Source organism: Pan paniscus, chromosome 18 (genome assembly GCF_029289425.2).
Source record: "Pan paniscus chromosome 18, NHGRI_mPanPan1-v2.0_pri, whole genome shotgun sequence".
NCBI classification, from domain to species: Eukaryota; Metazoa; Chordata; class Mammalia; order Primates; family Hominidae; genus Pan; species Pan paniscus.
The window spans coordinates 31,768,124-31,792,031 of record NC_073267.2 but is presented as its reverse complement, the minus strand read 5'-3'; the positions used below and the strand labels follow the sequence as shown (position 1 = coordinate 31,792,031).

Here is a 23,908-nt window from a genome sequence, read left to right as displayed (position 1 = left end):
GCTCATGCCCTTCCCAGGGGTCTGGGAAGCCCTGACCTGCAGCCTGTCACCTTTGTTTACCCCCCAGCCTCCGTGATATTATGTGTGCACCGGCGTGGGATCCTGGAACTGGCAGGAATTGTGGATGGTGTTGGTCCCTAGACTCCCATCGCCTATATGAAATATGGTTCCTTTTGTGGCTTGGGAGGCCATGGCCAGCCCCGCGATGCCATTGACTGGTGAGTGCATGACTGGGACCAGGCTACAAAATCCCTCACACTCTGGGGTAGTCAAGGCTTATGAGGAAGTACCCAAAACTGAAGCTGGGGTTTGGTCCAGGGAGATGCCAGTGTGCAGTACTACTTTGCAGGCAGGCAGAGGCCTCTTGGATAACATGGCCAGTGAAGCCAGATCTTGGTACCAGCTGCCCCTTACCCTGGCCATGGGCTGAAAACGTTGCCTTAAAAAATTGGCCAGGAGCGGTGGCTCACTCCTGTAATCCCAGCACTTTGGGAGGCCGAGGTGGGCACATCACTTGAGGTCAGGAGTTCAAGACCAGCCTGGCCAATATGGTGAAACCCCATCTCTACTAAAAATGCAAAAATTAGCTGTGTGTGATGGCAGGCATCTGTAATCTCAGCTACTGGGGAGACTGAGGCAGGAGAATTGCTTGAACCCGGGAGGTGGAGTTTGCAGTGAGTTGAGATTGCACCGCTCTATTCCAACCTGGACAACAGTGCCAAACCCTGTCTCAAAAGAAAAAAATAATAATAATATAAAGTGACCAGGTGTGTTGACTCATGCCTGTAATCCCACCACTTTGGGTCGAGGCAGGAGGATCACTGGAGCCCAGGAGTTTGAAACGAGCCTAGGCAACAGAGTGAGACCCTGTCTCTATATTAAACACAAACACACACACACACACACACACACACACACACACACACACACACACAGGCAGCCAGACTATGCACTAGGAACTGCCCTGGGAATCCCTTTGTGTTCTCACAACAATCCTATTTCACAGATGAAGAAACCTAGGCACAGAAATATTCAGTAACGTGTCCAGGTGCGGTGGTTCACGCCTGTAATCCCAGTACTTTGGGAGGCTGAGGCAGGCAGATCATGAGGTCAGGAGTTCGAGACCATCCCGGCCAACATGGTGAAACCCCGTCTCTACTAAAAATACAAAAATTAGCTGTGTGTGGTGACAGGTGCCTGTAATTCCAGCTACTCAGGAAGCAGAGGCAGGAGAATTGCTTGAACCCGGGAGGCAGAGGTTGCAATGAGCCGAGATCACACCACTGCACTCCAACCTGGGTGACAGAGCAAAACTCCTTCTGAAAAAAAAAAAAAAGAAAGAAATATTAAGTAACTTGTCTGAGGCCACATAGTTACCAAGACGTGGGAGTTGGGACTTGAACCCAGGCAGTCTGGCTGGATTCATGCCTGCAGCCTCTGCACTCCTGCTACTTACTCTGTGAGAAGCGCCTGTTCTGTGGAAGGTTGTGGGCTGAGATCTTTCCATGAGTTCCACTCATTTACCCCCAAGGCTGTTCTTAAAGACGGGCATGACGGTTATGCCCATTTTACAGATGGGGCCCTGAGGCTCAAAAGGGCACGCCACTCACCCATTTCCACAAAGCTATAGTCAGTTAGCAGAGGGCAGAATTCGGCCGCCTCTCCCCTAGCTTGAAGGCTGTGATTGACACAGAGGTTTTTTTGTTGTCGTTCCTGTTGTTTGTTCCTTTTTCTTATTTTTGAGACAGGGTCTTGCTCTGTCATCCCAGCTGGAGTGCAGTGGTGCGATGTCAGCTCACTGCAAACTCTGCCTCCAAGATGCAAATGATTCTCGTGCCTCAGCCTCCCAAGTAGCTGGAATTACAGGTGTGCACTACCACGCCCAGCTGTTTTTTGTAGAGATGGGGTTAGTAGAGATTTGTTTTACAGAGACGGGGTTTCACCATGGTCTCTACTAAACCCTGTCTCTACTAAAAATACAAAAATTACCCAGGCGTGGTGGCACATGCCTGTAGTCCCAGCTACTCAAGAGGCTGAGGCAGGAGAATCACTTGAACCTGGGAGGTGGAGGTTGCAGTGACCCAAAATCATGCACTCTAGCCTGGGGTCTCGCTTTTGCCCAGGTTAGAGTGCAGTGGCACAATCATAGTGGCTCACTGCAGCCTCAAACTCCTGGGCTGAAGGGAATCCTCCCACCTCAGCCTCCCAAGTAGCTAGGACTATAGGCATGTGCCATCCTGGCGAGTTAATTTTTTGTGTGTTTTTATTGTCTCGAGACAGAGTCTTGCTCTGTTGCTCAGGCTGGACTGCAACGGCATGATCTTGGCTCACCGCAACCTCCACCTCCTGGGTTAAAGCAATTCTCCTACCTCAGCCTCCCGAGTAGCTGGGATTACAGGTGCGTGCCACCATGCCTGGCTAATTTTGTATGTTTAGTAGAGACAGGGTTTCGCCATGTTGGTCAGGCTGCTCTCGAACTCCTGACCTCGTGATCCACCTGCCTCGGCCTCTCAAAGTGTTGGGATTACAGGCATGAGCCACTGAGCCTGGCCTGGTGAGCTAATTTTTAAATTTGTTATAGAGACAAGAGTCGCTCTTATGTTGCCCAGGCTGGTCTCGACCCCCTGGCCTCAAGTGATCCTCCCACCTCAGCCTCCCAAAGTGCTGGGATTACAGATGGGTGTCAGCCCACCTGGCCTCTGAGGAGGATTTCATTATAAACCTGCCCTGAAGGGAGGGAATCCAATTTTACGAGAGGGTGTAGCCTGGTGAGGCCTGGATGACCTCCGGAGGCAGGGGCTTGTGCCTGGGCTGAGGCCTAAGGGTCAATGGGCAGACATGAAGTTGCCCCAGGCAGAGGGTACAGTGTGGGCAAAGTCAGGAAGTGGCAGGGCTTGGATCACTCCAGGAAGAGAGAGGAGTCATGTGTCACAGAAGCTCGAGACCCAGAGAGTGAGGCAGGCAGGCAGGCAGGCAGGGACCAAGCTTGGGCACAGCCAGGAAGGCAGGACAGGTCATGGTGGGGCCAATGGAATCATTACCCAAGTCGGGGATTTTCAGGGAAACAGCTTAGATAAGGCCAGGCATACAGTAGCTCCCACCTGTAATCCCAGCATTTGGGGAGGCTGAGGTAGGAGGACTGCTTGAGCCTGGGAGTTCGAGACCAGCCTAGGCAACATAGTGAGACCCCCATATCCACAAAAAATTTAAAAAAGGAGTTTGTGTTCCTGTAGTAGCATACTTGGGAGGTTGAGGTGGCAGTATCACTTGAGCCCAGGAGTTCAAGGCTAAAGTGAGCTGATTGAGCCATTGCACTCCAGCCTGAGCAACAGAGAGATACGCTGTCTCAAAGGAAATACAAATTAAAAAACCAGCCGGGCATGCTGGCGTGTGCCTGTAGTCTCAGCTACTTGGGACACTGAAGTAGGAGGATCGCTTGAGCCCAGGAGTTCAAGGCTGCCGTGAGCTATGACTGTGCCTCTGCAGTCCAGCCTGGGCGACAGAGAAAGACCCTGTCTCTTAAAAAAAAAACAAAAAAAACTTAGATAAGAGGATGCTGTGCCTCCCTGGGGGTCTTCAGTCACCCATGGTCCTGGCAAGAGAGGAGGGCCAGGAGAGAGCTTCACCCACCTGCTGTCCTGCCCATGTGACATCCGCAGGTGCTGCCATGGCCACGACTGTTGTTACACTCGAGCTGAGGAGGCCGGCTGCAGCCCCAAGACAGAGCGCTACTCCTGGCAGTGCGTCGATCAGAGCGTCCTGTGCGGTGAGTCCCCAGCACCACTATGCCACCCACCCCGAGTATCCCCTGGGCATCCTGGCATAGCCAGATGACTTCCGTGCCCCTGTTGCAATAACCACTGCTTCCAACTCTCTATAGAACACCCCTTGGGTATATCTAATGTAAGTGATATTTATTTTATTTATTTTTTGAGTCAGAGTCTCGCTCTGTCACCCAGGCTAGAGTGTGCTGATGTGATCTTGGCTCACTACAACCTCTGCCTCCTGGGTTCAAGCGATTCTCATGCCTCAGCCTCCCAAGTGGCTGGGACTACAGGCATGCACCATCACGCCCAGCTAATTTTTGTATGTTTTTCAGTAGAGGTGGGGTTTCACCAAGTTGCCCGGGCTGGTCTCAAACTCCCCACCTCAAGTGCTCTGCCCGCCTTGGCCTCCCAAAGTGCTGGGATTACAGGCATGAGTCGTGGTGTCTGGCCCTAATGTGAGTGATCTTTAACAATGAGGACTTGAAAAAGAAAACCCTGAAGAAACCTAATTCTTTGATGTCTGGATGACAAGGAAGAAGATAGAAATGGCATCAGATAATAAACAGTGTAAATGTTTATCAGAAAGAGGCTGGTGGTCGGGACCAGTAGGAGGATCGCTTGAGTCCAGGAGTGCATCTCTACAAAAAAGTTAAAGGATTTTTTAACATTGGCCAGGTGTGGTGGCACGCATCTGTGATCCCAGCTACTTGGGAGGCTGAGGCAGGAGGATTGCTTGAAGCCCAGGAGGTTGAGGCTGCAGTGAGTTGTGATCGAGCCACTGTACTCCTGCCTGGGTGACAGAGCAAAACCCAGTCTCAAAAAAAAAAAAATAATAATAATAATAATAATAATATTTTACATAACCAACCACTTCTAAAGATTAAAAAAAAAAACCCACAATTAATTAAGAACCTCAGGTCCCTCAGGCAATCATACCAGATACTGAAACAAAGCAATAACATAAGGACTGCAGTATTTATTTTATTTTTATATTATTTATTTATTCTTTGTTAGTTTGTTTTTGGAGTGTGGGTTTTGTTTTATTTTTTGATTTTTTTCTTTTTTTCGACCCACGGATTTATTCTTATTGCCCAGGCTTGAGTGCAATGGCGTGTTCTCAGCTTACTCAACCTCCGCCTCTTGGGTTTGGGTAATTGTGTCTCGGCCTCCCTCTGCCTCTTGGGCTTGGGCGATTGTTCCACCTCATCCGCCCTCCGCCTCTTGGGTTTTGGTGATTGTTCCACCTCATCCACCCTCCACCTCTTGGGTTTCGGTGGTTTTTCCGCCTCAGCCTCCTGAGTAGCTAAGGGAGGAGTCTTCAGATTATCATCCACTGAGGGTGGAAGAGGAGAGGGTGGAAGAGGAGCAAGGAGACACTCCTTCAGATTATCATCCACTGAGGGTGGAAGAGGAGAGGGTGGAAGAGGAGCAAGGAGACACTCCTTCAGATTATCATCCACTGAGGGTGGAAGAGGAGAGGGTGGAAGAGGGATAAGGAGACACCCGTTCAGATTATCATCCACTGAGGGTGGAAGAGGAGAGGGTGGAAGAGGAGCAAGAGGACACTCCTTGATATTATCATCCACTGAGGGTGGCAGGGGACGAAGGAGACATTCGGGAGGTGTCTTGAGGCTCAGGGAGTTATCCGTTATAGAACGTTGTTGAGTTGGAGGAGGTGGCTGGCGGCCCATCCTGTTTTTTAAAGTTTCAGCTGTGAGGTAGGGCCAGTAGGGCAATCCTGAAGAATGACGATGCTCCGCTGCCGCCATTCTGACCTGTAGGGCCGAAGAAGGGAATGTTTTCACACATATTCATTTGATGGACAAAATTACTGCCACCAACACGGTCTGCACCTTCTGTTGCTGGTGATAGATTTTTGCACCTTTCCATCCTCCAGGTTTCAAAATAGCAGTATCACTGTCATAATATCACCCTTCCACTGAGTACTGCTGACAGCTGGGGGGTAAAGAAAAGTCATTGGGACACACTGTTGTCTCCACATGCCACTGTGTCTGTCTGCAAATGTAGGCAGGCTGGGGTCCTGCCCCAGGGAAGACAGAGTCATAACAGAGTAATAAAGAAGCATGTTTGAGACACAGGAGTGTCTATGTCTATCCTCATTCCTCCCTCACAGCCATCACCAGAGCATGTTTCTTGCACCAGGTCAACAGACAGTAAGAGAGGCATGAAAAGCCCATTGTCCACACATGTTGCAGCTTCTTTTTGGAGAATGTTTTCCAGGCCTTTTATGTTCTGTCTCTGATTCTCAGAACTCTGCAAGGTCAGTGTGACCACCCTGCTCCAAATCTAAGAAAACAGAGGTTTCCAGAGGAAGGAGAAATTGTGCCCAGGGTCACACAGCTTGCAAGAGGCAGAGTGGAAGTTGATTCCAGCTCTGCCTGCAGGACCCTCTCATTTCCCCTCTGTTTCCCTTCTTGACAAAGGATCTTCTTCACTCTGGAGGTGCCACCCATGAGAACAAAGAGCTCTGGAGAGATGTGGATTCCTGAAGAGCTGCAGGGGAACTGGGAGAGGGTTTTCTGACAGAACAATCTTACCTCAAGAAGTCAGTTAGGCATGGCTGCAATATTTCTTTTCACTCCCAGGTAATACCAAATTGTAAGTGCACTAGGACATAAAGAATACTTTTGTCCATGGAAAAATGAGGTGGGAATTCTAAACAATGCAAGTTTTAAAACTGTGTTTCACTTCAAGTGTACAAGTCCCATCACGTGTAATCATAGGACTCGGCAGCTTTTGAAGGTACAGAGGCCACACAAGAACCAGCTTAGCTGAGCATCATTTAAGGCCTTCATTTGGAATTGTCCCTGTGGGTAATAAGTTACATTCACTCTTCACTAATTTACAGTCAGGGCCCATTTGCTATTACAAATATGGAACCTCTGACACTTTGAATATTAGATCAGGGGCCCCACTGGGTGGGGATGAAGGTGTTTTTGCACAACACGGTTACCAACAGGGATGGGACTGTGATGCTTGTAGGCAGCCTTTCTCTCTGCCATCTCCCTCTGCAGGGCTTGAGCACAGAGCTGTAGGGAGAAAAATGTATCCATGTCCTGACCTGGCAGACTATGTTCAAAAGCAAGGAAAACAAACAAACTTACCCGGTTGCAAAGAGGCTTTCTTGCAGAAGGGGGGATCTGAAAAAGCCAACACATGAGAAACTGAATGTTGAGAGAGTCTAAGAGCCGTGGCATCATCTGCATCAGCACTGAACTATCCTGCAACTGCGGGGAGGAAGCTCCTTACTTTGCATTTGTGGTAGTCCTCTGCCCGCCGCCGCAACTCTTGCGCACGTTGAAACATTTTCCTATGGATTACAATCACTTTCATCAGATAAAGCACCACTTTCAGGATGATTTTAAATAATCTGCCATGTTTCTGTTATCCTCACAACTGTACCCTTACACAATCTATCTGTACCTAGAAAACGTATTTCAGATGGCTATAAGAGTACAGTCTGAGCCGGTCGCGGTGGCTGATGCCTGTAGTCCCAGCACTCTGGGAGGGCGAGGCAGATGGATCACGAGGTCAGGAGATTGAGACCATCCTGGCTAATACGGTGAAACCCCGTCTCTACTAAAAATACAAAAGATTAGCCGGGCGTGGTGGCAGGCACCTGTAATCCCAGCTACTCGGGAGGCTGAGGCAGGGGAATCACTTGAACCTGGGAGGCGGAGGTTGCAGTGAGCCAAGATCACGTCATTGCACTCCAGCCTGGGTGACACAGCGAGACTCCATCTCAGAAAAACAAAAACAAAAACAAAAAAACTGTACGGTCTGATCCAAACTGTTGCTATATTGATTCCTCCTCTTGCTTACTGCCTGCTGACTTCTGAGATGATAGTTTCCTTCCCCATTCTCAGTATATCCCTAATTCATCCTTCATTGAGCATCTTTTATCATAAAGCTGCATTCTCTTTGTATTAATATCCTTACCGTGTTTCACAGGGCAGAAACAGCTGGGCTTATAAACAGGCATAGTCCTTTTGAAGGATGTGGTTGATCCTACAACAACACACTTTCCTAAGGATGACAACAACTCACCCCACCCCTAGAATGGCTGGTATGAACCGAGTTTCCACACACAGTCTAGCTGGCAATGGGGTCAGGAGACATTTTGCTGCTTCACATCTTTTGGTCAGTGGTAAATATTAAGGTACTTTGTTTTCTGTTTTGTGAACTCTCTCTCTCTCTCTCTCTCTCTCTCTCGATATGTCTTCTGACCATTTGTTTCTATTTCTGCATTTACTGGGTCTAAACACTGTACAAAGGTTAAAAACAACACTCCAATGGGCGTTTCCCAAGAGGGTGGGGTTCAGTTTCTGAACTCACTTGTAGGTGTGTATTTCTTTCATATCCAATTTCCCATTTTCCTCTGCCTCTGATACCTGCCTCTCCTTTTCTGCATGCTCACATTCTTTCATGCTTAGTTTCCTCAGATTAGAAGGGAGAGAAATGCACACACATGATCCACCAGCCCGTGTGGGATTCCCTCTGCCCTTCTGGCATCTGAAGGCTGTGATTCAAAGATCCCCCCTGCAACCTTCCCACAAATGAACCAACTGATTCTCACAACCAAAGGGAGAATGGACACCTCCCATTGAGGGACAAAAAAAAGTCACACTCTGGCCTGCTGGCAAGTCACCTGTCATTTCCAGCTCATCTTCATACTTCCATAGTTAGTCCTATTCTTTAGTAAATATAAAGACTATTAAAAGCTTCTATGAGGTGCACTATGTGTGTCTCTGGGGTCAGTCTTGTGCTTGACACAGCGAAAGCTCATTTTAGTTCAGTGTGAAAAACCAGACCTCACCAATTCATCACAACTAACTCCATCGGAAGCAGAGGATTGCTCCTCATCTGACTCCTCCTGTGTGAGACCTGATTCTCAGTCAGAGGCTGATGCCGGAACTGAGACCATCAGCCATAGAGAGATCGTTCCAGAATATGGTGTCATTAACCCCGCAGTTCACTACTGCACTTTGCCATGATTCAGGACTGGAACTCTTGTCATCGACTTTAAAGATCCTGGTTGAGAGAAAAGGCAATCTGAATGCTGGGCGCATCTATTGAATTAGAAATGATCGGAATGGCTCCTAAGTCGGGTGTTATGTCCTGAAAATAGGTGACAATGGCAAACCATCCACCCTGGTGTTGACTGACTTTAACAAGGTTCAGTTCACAGAGATTGAGGGCAGAAAAAGGAAATGGCCTAAAAAGGGTAAGTTTGCTGTGTTGCCCTCACACCACTTGATTCATGGTCCTGATCCTAAGGATCTCACCTGATACTTGGTTTTATAGGAAGGATGTGTAAAATTCCCAGAACGCTAGGAAACAGGGACAAAAACACTTCAAAGAGAAAGTTCATGAACTTGTTTCTGACCACAGGGCATCCTTCAGCACATGCTGTCTGGAGTGGCCTCCAACAAGGAGTGTGTGGTGAGGTGCTGAGAATGCAATGGGAGCAGGGTCCTGTCCCCACGCTAAAGAAGCTCACAGTTTAATGCAAATGAGAAGCCAGTGAGGACATCACTACTCCTGCTGTGCACTTGGGAACTAGAAACACAAAACCTGACTCTGGAGGGAAGCTAAGGAAGCATTCTACTCTTGAGTTGACATAAGTGCATCTGAAGCTTCTGATCTCCGATGAGAACAATGGGGGACACCAAACAGAATATAAAACTCATGATTGAATACATCAAATTGCTAACATGGCAGTAAACAGACATGAGGTGAAGATGGAGAAGAAGGAAACCCAGGACGAAAGTCAGCCTCGCATTTGGAACCCATTTCCCTGAGTTTCATTGCTGAATTCCAGAAGGAACTACTGAGATGCAAAGAAGCACAGCAGCTTTTGCCCACATGCATGGGATTAGATGGAAAACAAGTGGATTGAGGGTCTGCCAATGAAAGCGACCCATACTGAAGTCCACTGGCTCTGGTTGAGACCCAGAAGAGTCATGCATCAGAATAAAGGTGGACAGAAAATACCCTGGCCTTTGTAGGGACTGAGCCTGCACCGACGACCTCAATTGCAGCCTGTATGGAGGACCCCTGACCATCCCCCAGAAGTAGACTCCCATCTCTTCTGCAGCAAGATAACATGCTACTAGGCCTCAATTCATTGCTAAATATTTTTTTAACAAGTATCTCACATTTAACAGAAAAAGATCAGTCATATGGCAGCAAAATACAATGTAATATGACCAAAACATGAAAGACTGTGAAAATGAATCTGGAGGTGACCCAAGGATTGAATTCAACAATCCAGGCTGGGTGCGGTGGCTCACACTGGGAGGCTGAGGTAGGCAGATCACCTGAGGTCGGCAGATCACCTGAGGTCAGGAGTTCAAGACTAGCCTGGCCAACATGGTGAACCCCTGTCTCTACTAAAAATACAAAAATCTGGCCGGGCACGGTGGCTCACGCCTGTAATCCCAGCACATTGGGAGGCCGAGGTGTGTGGATCATGATGTCAGGAGTTCTAGACCAGCTTGGCCAATATGGTGAAACCCCGCCTCTACTAAAAATACAAAAATTATCCGGGCATGGTGGCATATGCCTGTAGTCCCAGCTACTCAAGAGGCTGAGGGATAAGAATCGCTTGAACCTGGGAGGTGGAGGTTGCTGTGAGCCAAGATCATGCCACTGCACTCTAGCCTGGGTGACACAGTGAGACTCTGTCTCAAAAAAAAAAAAAAAAAAAAAAAAATTGGCCAAATGTGCTGGCACACACCTGTAATCCAAGCTACTCGGGAAGCTGAGGCAGAATTGCTTCAAACTGGGAGCAGAGGTTGCAGTGAGCCAAGATTGCACCATAGCACTCCAGCCTGGGCGACAGAGCGAGACTCTATCTCAAAATTAAAAAAAAAAACAAAAAAAGGCTGGCTGTGGTGGCTCACGCCTCTAATCCCAGCACTTTGGAGGCTGAGGCAGGTGGATTACCTGAGGTCAGAAGTTCGAGACCAGCCTGGACAACATGGTGAAACCCCATCTCTAGTAAAAATACAAAAATTAGCTGGGCGTGGTGGTGGGCACCTGTAATCCCAGCTACTTGGGAGGCTGAGGCAGGAGAATTGCTTGAACCCAAAAGGCAGTGAGCTGAGATTGTGCCATTGCACTACAGCCTGGGCAACAACAGCAAAGCTCCATCTCAGGAAAAAAAAAAAAAAAAAAAAAGACAGAGAAAGGAAAACCAATGCCAGTACTAGCAACTCCTCTTCCCCCGAAAAAATGACAAACAAGAATGTAGGAAGGGAAAGGAATTATACAGCTTAAACTAATGAAGCAGAAAGGACAAACTCAATTTTGAACCCACTGAATTTGCCACAAATATTGTAGAAAATATTCTCAAGGACTTTACAGTTGTCTACTTTGATTGGCACATGGTTCATACAACAGTATTTGTGTCAAGGCACATCTTACTGTTTTCTGGCGGTCTTCCTCTTTCCATTGATTTTGTCATGATGGTTGATTTTCGTTGTCACCTTCCTCTTATGGATTTTCGCTCTAAATTTTCTTTCCACATGTCTCCATGGAGTAATGACGTCTTTCAGGCCAATTTTATTTCCTGGAAAGGAAGAAACTCTTTTCTTTGTGTGCATACAAATGGACCTCAGCCCTTGGTGAGAGTGAGGAGAAGAGAAGGTGAGAAACCTGAGGAAAAGAAGCTGTTCTTTCCCTTTCCAGGGCAAACTCATTTCCACACTATGGGGATTCCAAGAGAGCCATACCTTCCTGTCTACGTCGTTTGGACCTCCAGGCTCTCTGCTGTACATCCGTGGATCCATCATGTCCATTTCGAGACCAGAAGATAGTCTTCAGGAAATACACCTAGGAAATAATAATATAAGAATGACGGCTGGGCACGGTGGCTCATGCGTATAATCCCAGTACTTTGGGAGGCCAAGGCAGGTGGATCACGGGGTCAGGAGTTCAAGACCAGCCTGGCCAAGATGGTGAAACCCCGTCTCTACTAAAAATACAAAAATTAGCTGGGCATGGCAGCGGGCGCCTGTAATCCGAGCTACTCGGGAGGCTGAGGCAGAGAACCGTTTGAAGCTGGGAGGCAGAGGTTACAGTGAGCCGAGATCACACCACTGCACTCCAGCCTGAGCGACAGAATGAGACTCTGTCACACACACACACACACACACACACACACCCACACACACACACAAGAATGACATGAGGCTGGCACGGTGGCTCACTCCTGTAATCCCAGCACTTTGGGAGGCCGAGGCAGGCGGATCACCTGAGGTCGGGAGTTTGAGACCAGCCTCACCAACATGGAGAAATGCTGTCTCTGCTAAAAATACAAAATTAGCCAGGCATGGTGGTGCATGCCTGTAATCCCAGCTAGTCAGGAGGCTGAGGCAGGAGAATCACGTGAACCCAGCAGGAAAAGGTTGTGGTGAGCTGAGATTGTGCCATTGCACTCCAACCTGGGCAACAAAATTGAAACTCTGTCTCAAAAAAAAAAAAAAATAGGCCAGGTGCGGTAGCTCACGCCTGTAATCCCAGCACTTTGGGAGGCTGAGGCGGGTGAATCACAAGGTCAAGGGATGGAGAACATCCTGGGCAACATGGTGAAACTCCATCTCTACTAAAAATACAAAAATTAGCTGAGCATGGTGATGCACGCCTGTAGTCCCAGCTACTCGGGAGGCTGAGGCAGGAGAACTGCTTGAACCCAGGAGGCAGAGGTTGCAGTGAGCCAAGATCCCACCACTGCACTCCAGCCTGGTGACAGAGTGAGACTCCGTCTCAAAAAAAAAAAAAAAAATGACATGAATATACTTCACACAACTGAACTGTACACTTCAACATGGTTAGATGGTTACTATCATTTTATAAGTATTTTACCACAGGTTAACATGTTTCACAACTTGAAAAGGAAGTAATTACCTTCAGCTCTCTGAGTTCTAGAATTTGTAACATTTCACCCCCTGCTCCTTCCTGATCTGCACTGGAGCATCTTCCTTCTGTCCCTGCTCTACTCAGAGTTCACTTTCCCTTCCCTCACATCAGCTTCATTGAGGCTGGTTTGAACTTAACGCAAAACATTCTCACTAATGACTGAATTTCCACCAAGATTTCCATATTATCACAGTATGCTTTTAATCTTCGAAGATATTAAATATTTGTTCTCATCATAGCGAAAATGCAATGCAAATCCCATCTCAGATGTGGGTCAGATACCTATGAATCTCCTGAGGTAGTCATTGAAATGACTTTTTTCTTGAGATGGAGTGTCACTCTCAACCATGCTGAAGTGCAGTGGCGCTACCTTGGCTCACGGCAACCTCCACCTCCCAGATTCAAGCGATTCTTGTGCCTTGGCCTCCCAAGTAGCTGGGATTACAGGTGCCTGCTACCATGCCTGCCTAATTTTTGTCTTTTCAGTAGAGATGGGGTTTCACCATGTTGGCCCATCTGGTCTTGAACTCCTGACCTCAAGTGATCTATCTGCCTCAGCCTCCCAAAGTGCTGGGATTACAGGCATGAGCCACCACACCTGGCCTGAAATAGTATCTTTCAAATTCTTTGTAGAATTTGCTTTTTCCTGATTTCTGCACATAGGATAAAAAAAAAAAGTCATGTACTAGGATTTTGAGAGAAGCAATGGGTAATCTAAAAAGATGAAAAGAGCAACCACGTCAATCCCACAACTACTGCTAGATTTCATAGGAAAGGTAGCTGGCCCAGTTTGGAGCTAGGAGAAATGTTAAACACATGAAGAAATGACAAGCAAAGAAATGCCATCACGCATGAATGCTTCATGGCACCCATGATGTCCCTGCTTAGGAGGTAATGGTATAGATGACTAGATGACAAGGACAAAGATGAGAGGTGCGAAGTTGTCCAAGTCCAACAGCTCAACTGAACTTTCCTAAGTGGAATTGTTAAAAAGCGGTAAATTTAACAACTTCCCCTGGCTCACGTGGTGGCTCACGCTTGTAATCCCAGCACTTTGGGAGGCTGAGGCGGGTGGATCATTTGAGGTCGGGTTTTGAGACTAGCCTGGCCAACATGGTAAAACCCCGACTCTACTAAAAATACAAAAATTAGCTGGGCATGGTGGTGGGCACCTGTAATCCCAGCTACTTGAGAGGCTGAGGCAGGGGAATCGCTTGAAGCCAGGAGGTGGAGGTTGCAGTGAGCCGAGATCACACCATTATACTCCAGCCTGGGCAACAGAGGGAGACTCGTCTCGGGGGTGAGAAAAGAAAAAAAAAAAAAAAAAAAAAAAAGCTTCCTCCAATTTATACCGAAAATTCTCTGTTCAGGACTAAGTGGCATAGAGAATGTTAAATGTGCCTAGATATCTTCATAACTCATATATTTTCTGTTTTCTACATATCTTGAAAGGCAGTGCCAAATGACGTGTAATTATCTAGGTGGTGAAACTGAAACATACTTCCTCTTCCCTTGAATATAAAAAAGCATTGTGGTATTAGTACTTTTATCTTGGATCATTGTTCAGAAGGAGGTTCAGCCCCCAGACAACCACATTTTTACTGTCATGAATGGCAAGACAAAATGTAGAGCTCAACTTACCCAAAGGAAAAAAGGCTCAAAAGACAAATTATGGCACAACTTAGCAGCCAAATTCTTACCAAGTACAGACTTTTGACATACTGATCTCTCTCCGGTTGCAAGTGGGAACATGCACTTTGAATGATGTCATTCAAAATTACCCTGCCCAGACACACTTTTCATCGATTCTCTTGGAGGGCAGTTCTAAGAGATTCTCTGGGGCTTTCTCTGCATCATGAGACGCAGTGCTGTTCTGCCCTTCACCTTCCGGCAGTTTGTCACCTCGTCCCTATGACCTCAGAGGAACTTTGTCTCAGGCCAATTGTTTGTTCCTTGGCCTCTTTCATTTCCCCTAAAAATCATTTGCTGCCCCTCTAAATGGCCTACATCTCCATCTATCTCCCTCTCCCCTCAGAAGAGGGTGCTCTTTAAGCATCAACCATCCGGCCCTTCTAGCAGTCTCATTTTTCAGCTGGTTCCCATGTTTATGCCTGTTCTAGGTTTTTCTTTTCCTGTTAAGCTGTCTGTTGTCAGCTCATTTCTGCAGTGAATCTTCAGAGAGGAGATTGGAAGCTTTCCTTCCACCCATACGATAGAACTATAAAGCAGAAGAGTTTAGAAAGAATTTCCTATTTAAGTGACGAAACCTCATACTCCATTTGTGATAAATAGCACAAAGGTTAAAAAAACTTATTTTTGACCAAAAGCTCTGTTGACATTCTATTAAACAAACACCGACCTATTTAATTTTCATAATGTAAATGGCAGACATTTTCATAATTCTTATGCTAATAAATCATTTCCCTGATTGTTTGGGTAAAACCACATATTCATAATGAAGTCCAGAAATGTGAATTGTTTTATATAATTTATTCTTATTTGTGATTACAAGTATACCTCTACAGAAAGTTAGTATACTCACACAAAGGTAATTTGTGCAGAAGAGAATGGTAAATGTGTAAGGTCTCAGAAACCCAATAACGATAATTATCAAATTATCCAATTTTTGTGGAGATGGGGTTTTGCCATGTTGGCCAGGGTGGTCTCGAACTCCTCCACAAAAGTCAGTCTCACGATGACGATAGACAGCCAGAGTGTTGATAACCTGGAATAATAATAATTGAAATAATGAAAAGGTCAACGACACCGACAATATTTCACTCAGAAAGAATCATCCTTAGAAACCGTCAACCTCCTCCAAAAGGTAACCACATCCCTCAGATATCACCGTGGGATTCCACTGCTACAAAAAAGAACAGAAGTTACAAGTCTCATGTTTTTCAGATGGCTGGTAGTGTTTTTAGGCATCGCAAATGTGGGGTGCTGTCTTTCTTGGTATAAAGCAGGGATATCCAATCTTTTGACTTCCCTGCCTATATTAAAAGAAGCAAAGTTGTCTTGAGCCACACATAACATACACTAACACTAACAATAGCTGATGATCTAAAAAAAAAATTCTTTTTTTTTTTTTTTTGGAGACAGAGTTCCGCTCCACTCAGTCGCCCAGGCTGGAGTGCAGTGGTGCAATCTCGGCTCACTGCAACCTCCAGCTCCTGGGCTCAAGCCATTCTCCTCCCTCAGCCTCCCGAGTAGCTGAGATTACAGGTCTCTGCCACCATGCCCGACTAATTTTTGTATTTTTAGTAGAGATGAGGTTTCACCATGTTGGCCAGTCTGGCCTTGAACTCCTGACAGGCGATCTGCCTGCCTCGGCCTCCCAAAGTACTGGGATTACAGGTGTGAGCCACCGTGCCCAGCCATTTGTTTTTGTTTTTGTTTTTGTTTTGGTGTTTTGTTTTTGAGATGGGGTCTCACTCTGTCACCCAGGCTGGAGTGCAGTGGCGTGCTCTCGGCTCACTGCAACCTCTGCCTCTCAGGTTCAAGTGATTCTCCTGCCTCAGCCTCCTGAGTAGCTGGGAGTACAGGTGCCTGACAATGCACTCAGCAAATTTTTGTATTTTTTGTGGAGATGGGGTTTTGCCATGTTGGCCAGGGTGGTCTCGAACTCCTGACCTCAGGTAATCTGCCCGCCTCAGCCTCCCAAAGTGCTGGGATTACAGGCATGAGCCACTGTACCTGGCCAAAATCTCCTAATGTTTTAAGAAAGTTTACAAATTTGTGTTGAACTGCATTCAAAACTGTCCTGGGCCACATGCAGCCCGTCACTCATGGCTAAGACAAGCTAAGTATAAAGTAATTATCTTTTCTTTTTGTTTGGAGACAAAGTCTTGCTCTGTCACCCAGGCTAGATTGCAGTGGCATGATCTCAGCTCACTGCAACCTCCGCCTCCCGGGTTCAAGCGATTCTCCTGCCTCAGCTACTGAGTAACTGGGATTACAGGCGCCTGCCACCGCACTCGGCTAATTTTTGTATTTTTAGTACAAACAGGGTTTCACCATCTTGGCCAGGCTGGTCTCCAACTCCTGACCTCATGATCCACCTGCCTCGGCCTCCCAAAGTGCTGGGAATACAGGTGTGAGCCACTGCACCTGGACAGTAGTTATCTTTTCTTTAAAGTTATTTACTTGTTTTTTAAATTGATGTATAACATTGGATGCATTTGTTATATATCACATGGTAAAAGAATCCCTCTAAATAATACTTCTCTCTTGGATTATATGAATCTTTGTCATTTAAAGCTCAGCATAAGTAAAAAAAAAAAAAAAATACAATGAAGAGATTACTTCATTCACAAATAAGTATCAAATTTTAGTGCTTAAAAATTAACAAGGTGGGCCGGGCGTGGTGGCTCACGCCTGCAATCCCAGCACTTTGGGAAGCCGAGGTGGGTGGACCACGAGATCAGGAGATTGAGACCATCCTAGCTAACACGGTGAAACCCATCTCTACTAAAATTACAAAAAATTAGCAGGGCATGGTGGCACGCGCCTAGAGTTCCAGCTACTTGGGAGGCTGAGGCAGAAGAATCACTTGAACCTGGGAGGCAGAGGTTGCAGTGAGCCGAGATCACACCACTGCACTTCAGCCTGGGTGACAGAGCGAGACTGTCTCAAAAAAAATTTACCAAGGCGGAGATCATGAAAATGGCATGAATAGTGTGGGATTTCTCTAAGATTGTTGATATTAATTCCATTAGACTCTTATGTGAGTGAAGATGAAGACTTCCCCTGAGTAAGTTCAGACAGCTTGTGATAACATTTCTACATCGATTCCTCAGGATTTAACTATATATTCTTGAAAACATCTCAATTTTAAATGTTTCTTTCAAGATGGTGAATTAAACAGAGATAGCCCTTCATCAGGTTGAACTGCGCATATGCTGAGTCTGAAATGGAAATGATGGAGTTAGAGAACCATACAACAATGGTAATGATTTCAGAAACATGGTGTTGAGCAGAACAAAGCAGACACAAAAGAGTACCTATGGCATGGCATGCATCTGTAGACGCGAAATTCCAGAATAAGCAAGCTAACCTATGATAAGAAAGAGACTGGCTGGGAAGAGTGAGAGTTCACTTTCTGGGGTGACATAATAGTGTAGATCTTGGCTGGGCACGGTGGTTCACGCCTGTAATCCCAACGCTTTGGGAGGCTGAGGCGGGCGGATCACCTGAGGTCGGGAGTTCAAAACCAGCCTGACCAACATGGAGAAACCCTATCTCTACTAAAAATACAAAATTAGCTGGGAGTGGCGGCACATGTCTGTAATCCCAGCCACTCGGGAGGCTGAGGCAGGAGAATCGCTCGAACCTGGGAAGCAGAGGTTGCGGTGAGCTGATATTGCCCCATTGCACTCCAGCCTGGGCAACAAGGGAGGAACTGTCTCAAAAAAATAAATGAATAAATAAAATAATGTAGATCTTGAAAGGGGGTTGGTTTATGCTGGTGTATGTACTTTCCAAAGTTAGTAAACTTACACTTTAGGTTACATATTTTGGCCAGGCGCGGTGGTTCACGCCTGTAATCCCAGCACTGGGAGGCCGAGGCAGGCAGATCACGAGGTCAAGAGATGGAGACCATCCTGGCGAACATGGTGAAACCCCGTCTCTACTAAAAATACAAAAATTAGCCAGGCGTGGTGGTCTACTAAAAATACAAAAATTAGGCAGGCGTTGTAATCTGAGCTACTCAGGAGGCTGAGGCAGGACAATTGCTTGAACCCCGGAAGCGGAGGTTGCAGTGAGCCGAGATCTTGCCACTGCACTCCAGCCTGGGCGACAGAGTGAGACTCTGTCTAAAAAAAAAAAAAAAAAAAGTCATCAAACCAGATGACACAAATCAAATGACATTTCACTTTGTTTTGGTCCATCTTGTTTGTTAGAGACAAGAGTGCAGCGGGGCCATCTCGGCTCACTGCAACGTCCAGCTCCTGGGCCCAAGCGATCCTCCCACCTCAGCCTCTCCAGTAACTGGGATAACAGGTACGCACCACCAGGCCCAACTAATCTTTTTTGGAATTTTTTGTAGAGATGGGGTTTCGCTATGATGCCCTGGCTACTCTTCAACTCCTGGACTCGAGTGATCTGCCCACACCTCGGCCCCCTAAAGTGCTGGGATTACAGGCCTGAGCTGTGTAATTTCATGCCGCGTGACACAGCCCAGTAAAAAGGAAGAAACCCCGCGGGTCCAGCGTCTACTCACAGGGGTGGGATGATGGCTGATAAATCCCAGCAGGAGCCAAAAGAGGAGCCACCACCGCAGCCGCATGTCCTGGTCCTTTCAGGGCGCCCTGAGGCGGCCAGGACAGAGGTGGAGGTGGCTTAGGGCAGGGGGGAGGGAAGGGGACGGGGACCGGGGCCGGATCTGTGTTGGGGAGGGGGAGGGGAGGGGGAGGGGAAGGGGAGGGGAAGGGGGAAGTAAGGGAAGGGAAAGGAGGAGAAGGGGGCTGTTGGGCACCTGGAGGAGGTGGAGGAGGAGGACGAGGAGAAGAAGAAAGGGGTCTGGGAAAGGATCCGGTTCAAATTAAGTTCTCAAGCGCTGGTGGAAGGTTTAGCTACAGGTCACGGAGAAGATCAGGGAAGCAACAGGACACGCGGGGCAAGGGAGCGTGAGGCTTAGGAGCAATTAGAGGGAGACAAAAAGGTTCTGCTATCCACCAAACCTTCTTCGGTCTGGGCCCTCCCTTGGCAACCCTGGGGCTTTATACTCCCTCTCCACCAATCCCTGATGACCCCGGTGGTGCCTCACAATGGACAACGCCAAGTAGCGCCCGCATCATTCCAATGACCCCTCCCCCATCTCAGTCTCCCACACTCCTCGCAAGGACAGGTCCTCTCTGGAACCTTCACAAACCTGATTTCTGGTCCTCCCCAACCAGCTCCCTGTCCCTGCTTCTGGGCGCTCCTTCCTTCCTGAGCTCCCAGGGTTCCTCAAGGTCACTTTTGGTGACAAAACATAAAAAACAAATGATGGCAGGATGGCAGGAAGAACCTCATACCCAAGCAGGGTGCCAGGTTTTACAGCCTCCGCTCAGCCATTCATATCCTAAGCAACAAAACATCAGCAGGATGCGGAAGGTCCCGATAGTAAACCATCTCCATCACATCCATGTAGCCATCCGTCCATCAACCTGTATCTCAGGAACAAATGTAGATACATTCATTTTAAGCATGCATGGTACATTTACAAAAATTAACCTGACTTATTTTGTTCCAGCAAATCTCAATATATTTGAGAGCAATCAAATCACACAGCATGTTTCTGATCATATAACTGTGCTAGAAGTCAATGATTAAAAGCTAATTCAAAATTATTATTTGCTTGGAAATTCAAAGTGCCCTTATAAGACATAAACATAAGAAAGAATCCAAAATGAAACAAGATTGCCTTTCAACTCAATGATAAGATCATAACATGGCAATAAAATGTCTCCCTCTGGCCTGGGAATTCCTCTTTGTGCCACAAGGTTGTGTGATCGCAAATCACCCCTAACCCACCTAGACATTTTAACATCCGAAACCGAGTGATGATGTCCGTATCTATATCATCTTACTGCCTGTGTGTGTGGACTTTAAATTCTGAACCCAAATGAGGGGGAGAAAACCAAGTTGACTTTCATGATTGACCTCTCAGGGATGTCCAAGGAATCTGTGCATTTCAAGAAACAAAGTTCATCAGCTTCTCTCCTAAGGTATTTGCCCACAATACCCAGAGGGCTTGGCAGCATCATGTGTGATGGGTGGGGAGCTCCAAGCAGGTGGGCAGGACCCAGGGGCCTGGTGACCAGGACAGACCCCCACTGTCCATCGCCTTTCCTGGCCCTGTCCTCTGCTAAACTTCCCACAGGCCTTCTGCCCGATCACACAGAGTATGCCCAAACTCTCTCAGGCCTCTGGCAGCTGAAAACCACTGCTTTAAATCCCTTTACCATTTACTATGACATAAGGTTATTGTAAACAGGAAATATTCTATTGATGCTACAAATGGAAAGCCAATGCCTTTACCATAAATAGAAAAACAACCCTAAGAAGCAAGCAAAACAAAAACAAAACAGGGGCTGGGTGTGGTGGCTCACGCCTGTAATCCCAGCACTTTGGGAGGCCGAGGTGGGCGGATCACAAGGTCAGGAGTTCCAGACCAGCCTGGCCAATATGGTGAAACCCTGTCTCTAATAAAACACAAAAATTAGCCAGGTGTGGTGGTGGGCACCTGTAGTCCCACCTACTTGGGAGGCTGAGGCAGGAGAATAGTTTGAACCCGGGAGGCAGAGTCTGCAGTGAGCCGAGATTGCACCACTGCACTCCAGCCTAGGCGACAGAGCGAGACTCTGTCTCAAAAACAGCAACAACTACAAACAAACAAAAAACAGGGTTAACAAAAGTATGGAATTCAATTCTTTTTATACGCTGCAGCTATGTTCTGGCCCTAGATTTGGCTGGGCATGGTGGCTCACGCCTGTAATCCCAGCACTTTGGGAGGCTGAGGCAGGCGGATCACGAGGTTAGGAGTTCGAGATCATCCTGGCCAACATGGTGAAACCCCGTCTCTACTAAAAATACAAAAATTAGCTGTGTGTGGTGGCAGGTGCCTGTAATTCCAGCTACTCAGGAAGCTGAGGCAAGAGAATTGCTTGAACCCGGGAGGCAGAGGTTGCAATGAGCCGAGATCACACCACTGCACTCCAACCTGGGTGACAGAGCAAAACTCCTTCTGAAAAAAAAAAAAAAAAAAAGAAATGTTAAGTAACTTGTCTGAGGCCACATAGTTACCAAGACGTGGGAGCTGGGACTTGAACCCAGGCAGTCTGGCTGGATTCATGCCTGCAGCCTCTGCACTCCTGCTACTTACTTTGTGAGAAGCGCCTGTTCTGTGGAAGGTTGTGGGCTGAGATCTTTCCATGAGCTCCACTCATTTACCCCCAAGGCAGTTCTTAAAGACGGGCATGACGGTTATGCCCATTTTACAGATGGGGCCCTGAGGCTCAAAAGGGCATGCCACTCACCCATTTCCACAAAGCTATAGTCAGTTAGCAGAGGGCAGAATTCGGCCACCTCTCCCCTAGCTCGAAGGCTGTGATTGACACAGAGGTTTTTTTGTTGTCGTTGCTGTTGTTTGTTCCTTTTTCTTATTTTTGAGACAGGGTCTTGCTCTGTCATCCCAGCTGGAGTGCAGTGGTGCGATGTCAGCTCACTGCAAACTCTGCCTCCAAGATGCAAATGATTCTCGTGCCTCAGCCTCCCAAGTAGCTGGAATTACAGGTGTGCACTACCACGCCCAGCTGTTTTCTGTAGAGATGGGGTTAGTAGAGATTTGTTTTATGGAGACGGGGTTTCACCATGGTCTCTACTAAACCCTGTCTCTACTAAAAATACAAAAATTACCCAGGCGTGGTGGCACATGCCTGTAGTCCCAGCTACTCAAGAGGCTGAGGCAGGAGAATCACTTGAACCTGGGAGGTGGAGGTTGCAGTGACCCAAAATCATGCACTCTAGCCTGGGGTCTCGCTTTTGCCCAGGTTAGAGTGCAGTGGCACAATCATAGTGGCTCACTGCAGCCTCAAACTCCTGGGCTGAAGGGAATCCTCCCACCTCAGCCTCCCAAGTAGCTAGGACTATAGGCATGTGCCATCATGGCGAGTTAATTTTTTGTGTGTTTTTATTCTCTCGAGACAGAGTCTTGCTCTGTTGCTCAGGCTGGACTGCAACGGCATGATCTTGGCTCACCGCAACCTCCACCTCCTGGGTTCAAGCAATTCTCCTACCTCAGCCTCCCGAGTAGCTGGGATTACAGGTGCGTGCCACCATGCCTGGCTAATTTTGTATGTTTAGTAGAGACAGGGTTTCGCCATGTTGGTCAGGCTGCTCTCGAACTCCTGACCTCGTGATCCACCTGCCTCGGCCTCTCGAAGTGTTGGGATTACAGGCATGAGCCACTGAGCCTGGCCTGGTGAGCTAATTTTTAAATTTGTTATAGAGACAAGAGTCGCTCTTATGTTGCCCAGGCTGGTCTCGACCCCCTGGCCTCAAGTGATCCTCCCACCTCAGCCTCCCAAAGTGCTGGGATTACAGATGGGTGTCAGCGCACCTGGCCTCTGAGGAGGATTTCATTATAAACCTGCCCTGAAGGGAGGGAATCCAATTTTACGAGAGGGTGTAGCCTGGTGAGGCCTGGATGACCTCCGGAGGCAGGGGCTTGTGCCTGGGCTGAGGCCTAAGGGTCAATGGGCAGACATGAAGTTGCCCCAGGCAGAGGGTACAGTGTGGGCAAAGTCAGGAAGTGGCAGGGCTTGGATCACTCCAGGAAGAGAGAGGAGTCATGTGTCACAGAAGCTCGAGACCCAGAGAGTGAGGCAGGCAGGCAGGCAGGCAGGGACCAAGCTTGGGCACAGCCAGGAAGGCAGGACAGGTCATGGTGGGGCCAATGGAATCATTACCCAAGTCGGGGATTTTCAGGGAAACAGCTTAGATAAGGCCAGGCATACAGTAGCTCCCACCTGTAATCCCAGCATTTGGGGAGGCTGAGGTAGGAGGACTGCTTGAGCCTGGGAGTTCGAGACCAGCCTAGGCAACATAGTGAGACCCCCATATCCACAAAAAATTTAAAAAAGGAGTTTGTGTTCCTGTAGTAGCATACTTGGGAGGTTGAGGTGGCAGTATCACTTGAGCCCAGGAGTTCAAGGCTAAAGTGAGCTGATTGAGCCATTGCACTCCAGCCTGAGCAACAGAGAGATACGCTGTCTCAAAGGAAATACAAATTAAAAAACCAGCCGGGCATGCTGGCGTGTGCCTGTAGTCTCAGCTACTTGGGACACTGAAGTAGGAGGATCGCTTGAGCCCAGGAGTTCAAGGCTGCCGTGAGCTATGATTGTGCCTCTGCAGTCCAGCCTGGGTGACAGAGAAAGACCCTGTCTCTTAAAAAAAAACAAAAAAAAAACTTAGATAAGAGGATGCTGTGCCTCCCTGGAGGTCTTCACTCACCCATGGTCCTGGCAAGAGAGGAGGGCCAGGAGAGAGCTTCACCCACCTGCTGTCCTGCCCATGTGACATCCGCAGGTGCTGCCATGGCCACGACTGTTGTTACACTCGAGCTGAGGAGGCCGGCTGCAGCCCCAAGACAGAGCGCTACTCCCGGCAGTGCGTCAATCAGAGCGTCCTGTGCGGTGAGTCCCCAGCACCAC

General features: G+C 47.7%; 1 protein-coding gene across 1 annotated transcript; it reads right to left on the bottom strand.

The window, feature by feature from the left end:
• Nucleotides 1-4,666: 4,666 nt before the first annotated feature.
• On the bottom strand, nt 4,667-21,949 carry LOC117978770 (nuclear pore complex-interacting protein family member B15-like). Its single transcript, XM_063597531.1, has 7 exons — nt 19,730-21,949; nt 15,253-15,435; nt 11,525-11,624; nt 11,217-11,361; nt 7,038-7,098; nt 6,893-6,928; nt 4,667-5,542 (listed from the first exon to the last, which is right to left on the bottom strand). The coding sequence occupies exons 1-7, from the start codon at nt 19,790-19,792 to the stop codon at nt 4,808-4,810; spliced, it is 1,323 nt and encodes a 440-aa protein (XP_063453601.1). The 5' UTR covers nt 19,793-21,949; the 3' UTR covers nt 4,667-4,807.
• Between the last annotated feature and the right edge of the window lie 1,959 nt (nt 21,950-23,908).

Bases quoted from the DNA above. Each gene is read 5' to 3' on its own strand.
- LOC117978770 (XM_063597531.1), bottom strand. From the start codon at position 19,792: ATGTTTTGTTGCTTAGGATATGAATGGCTGAGCGGAGGCTGTAAAACC. The intron at 11,625-15,252 runs GTGAGTATACTA...ATTATTTCCTAG, and splicing joins TCTGCACAAATTACCTTTGT to GTGTATTTCCTGAAGACTAT. The intron at 5,543-6,892 runs GTAAGTTTGTTT...TCGGCCCTACAG, and splicing joins GAAAGCCTCTTTGCAACCGG to GTCAGAATGGCGGCAGCGGA.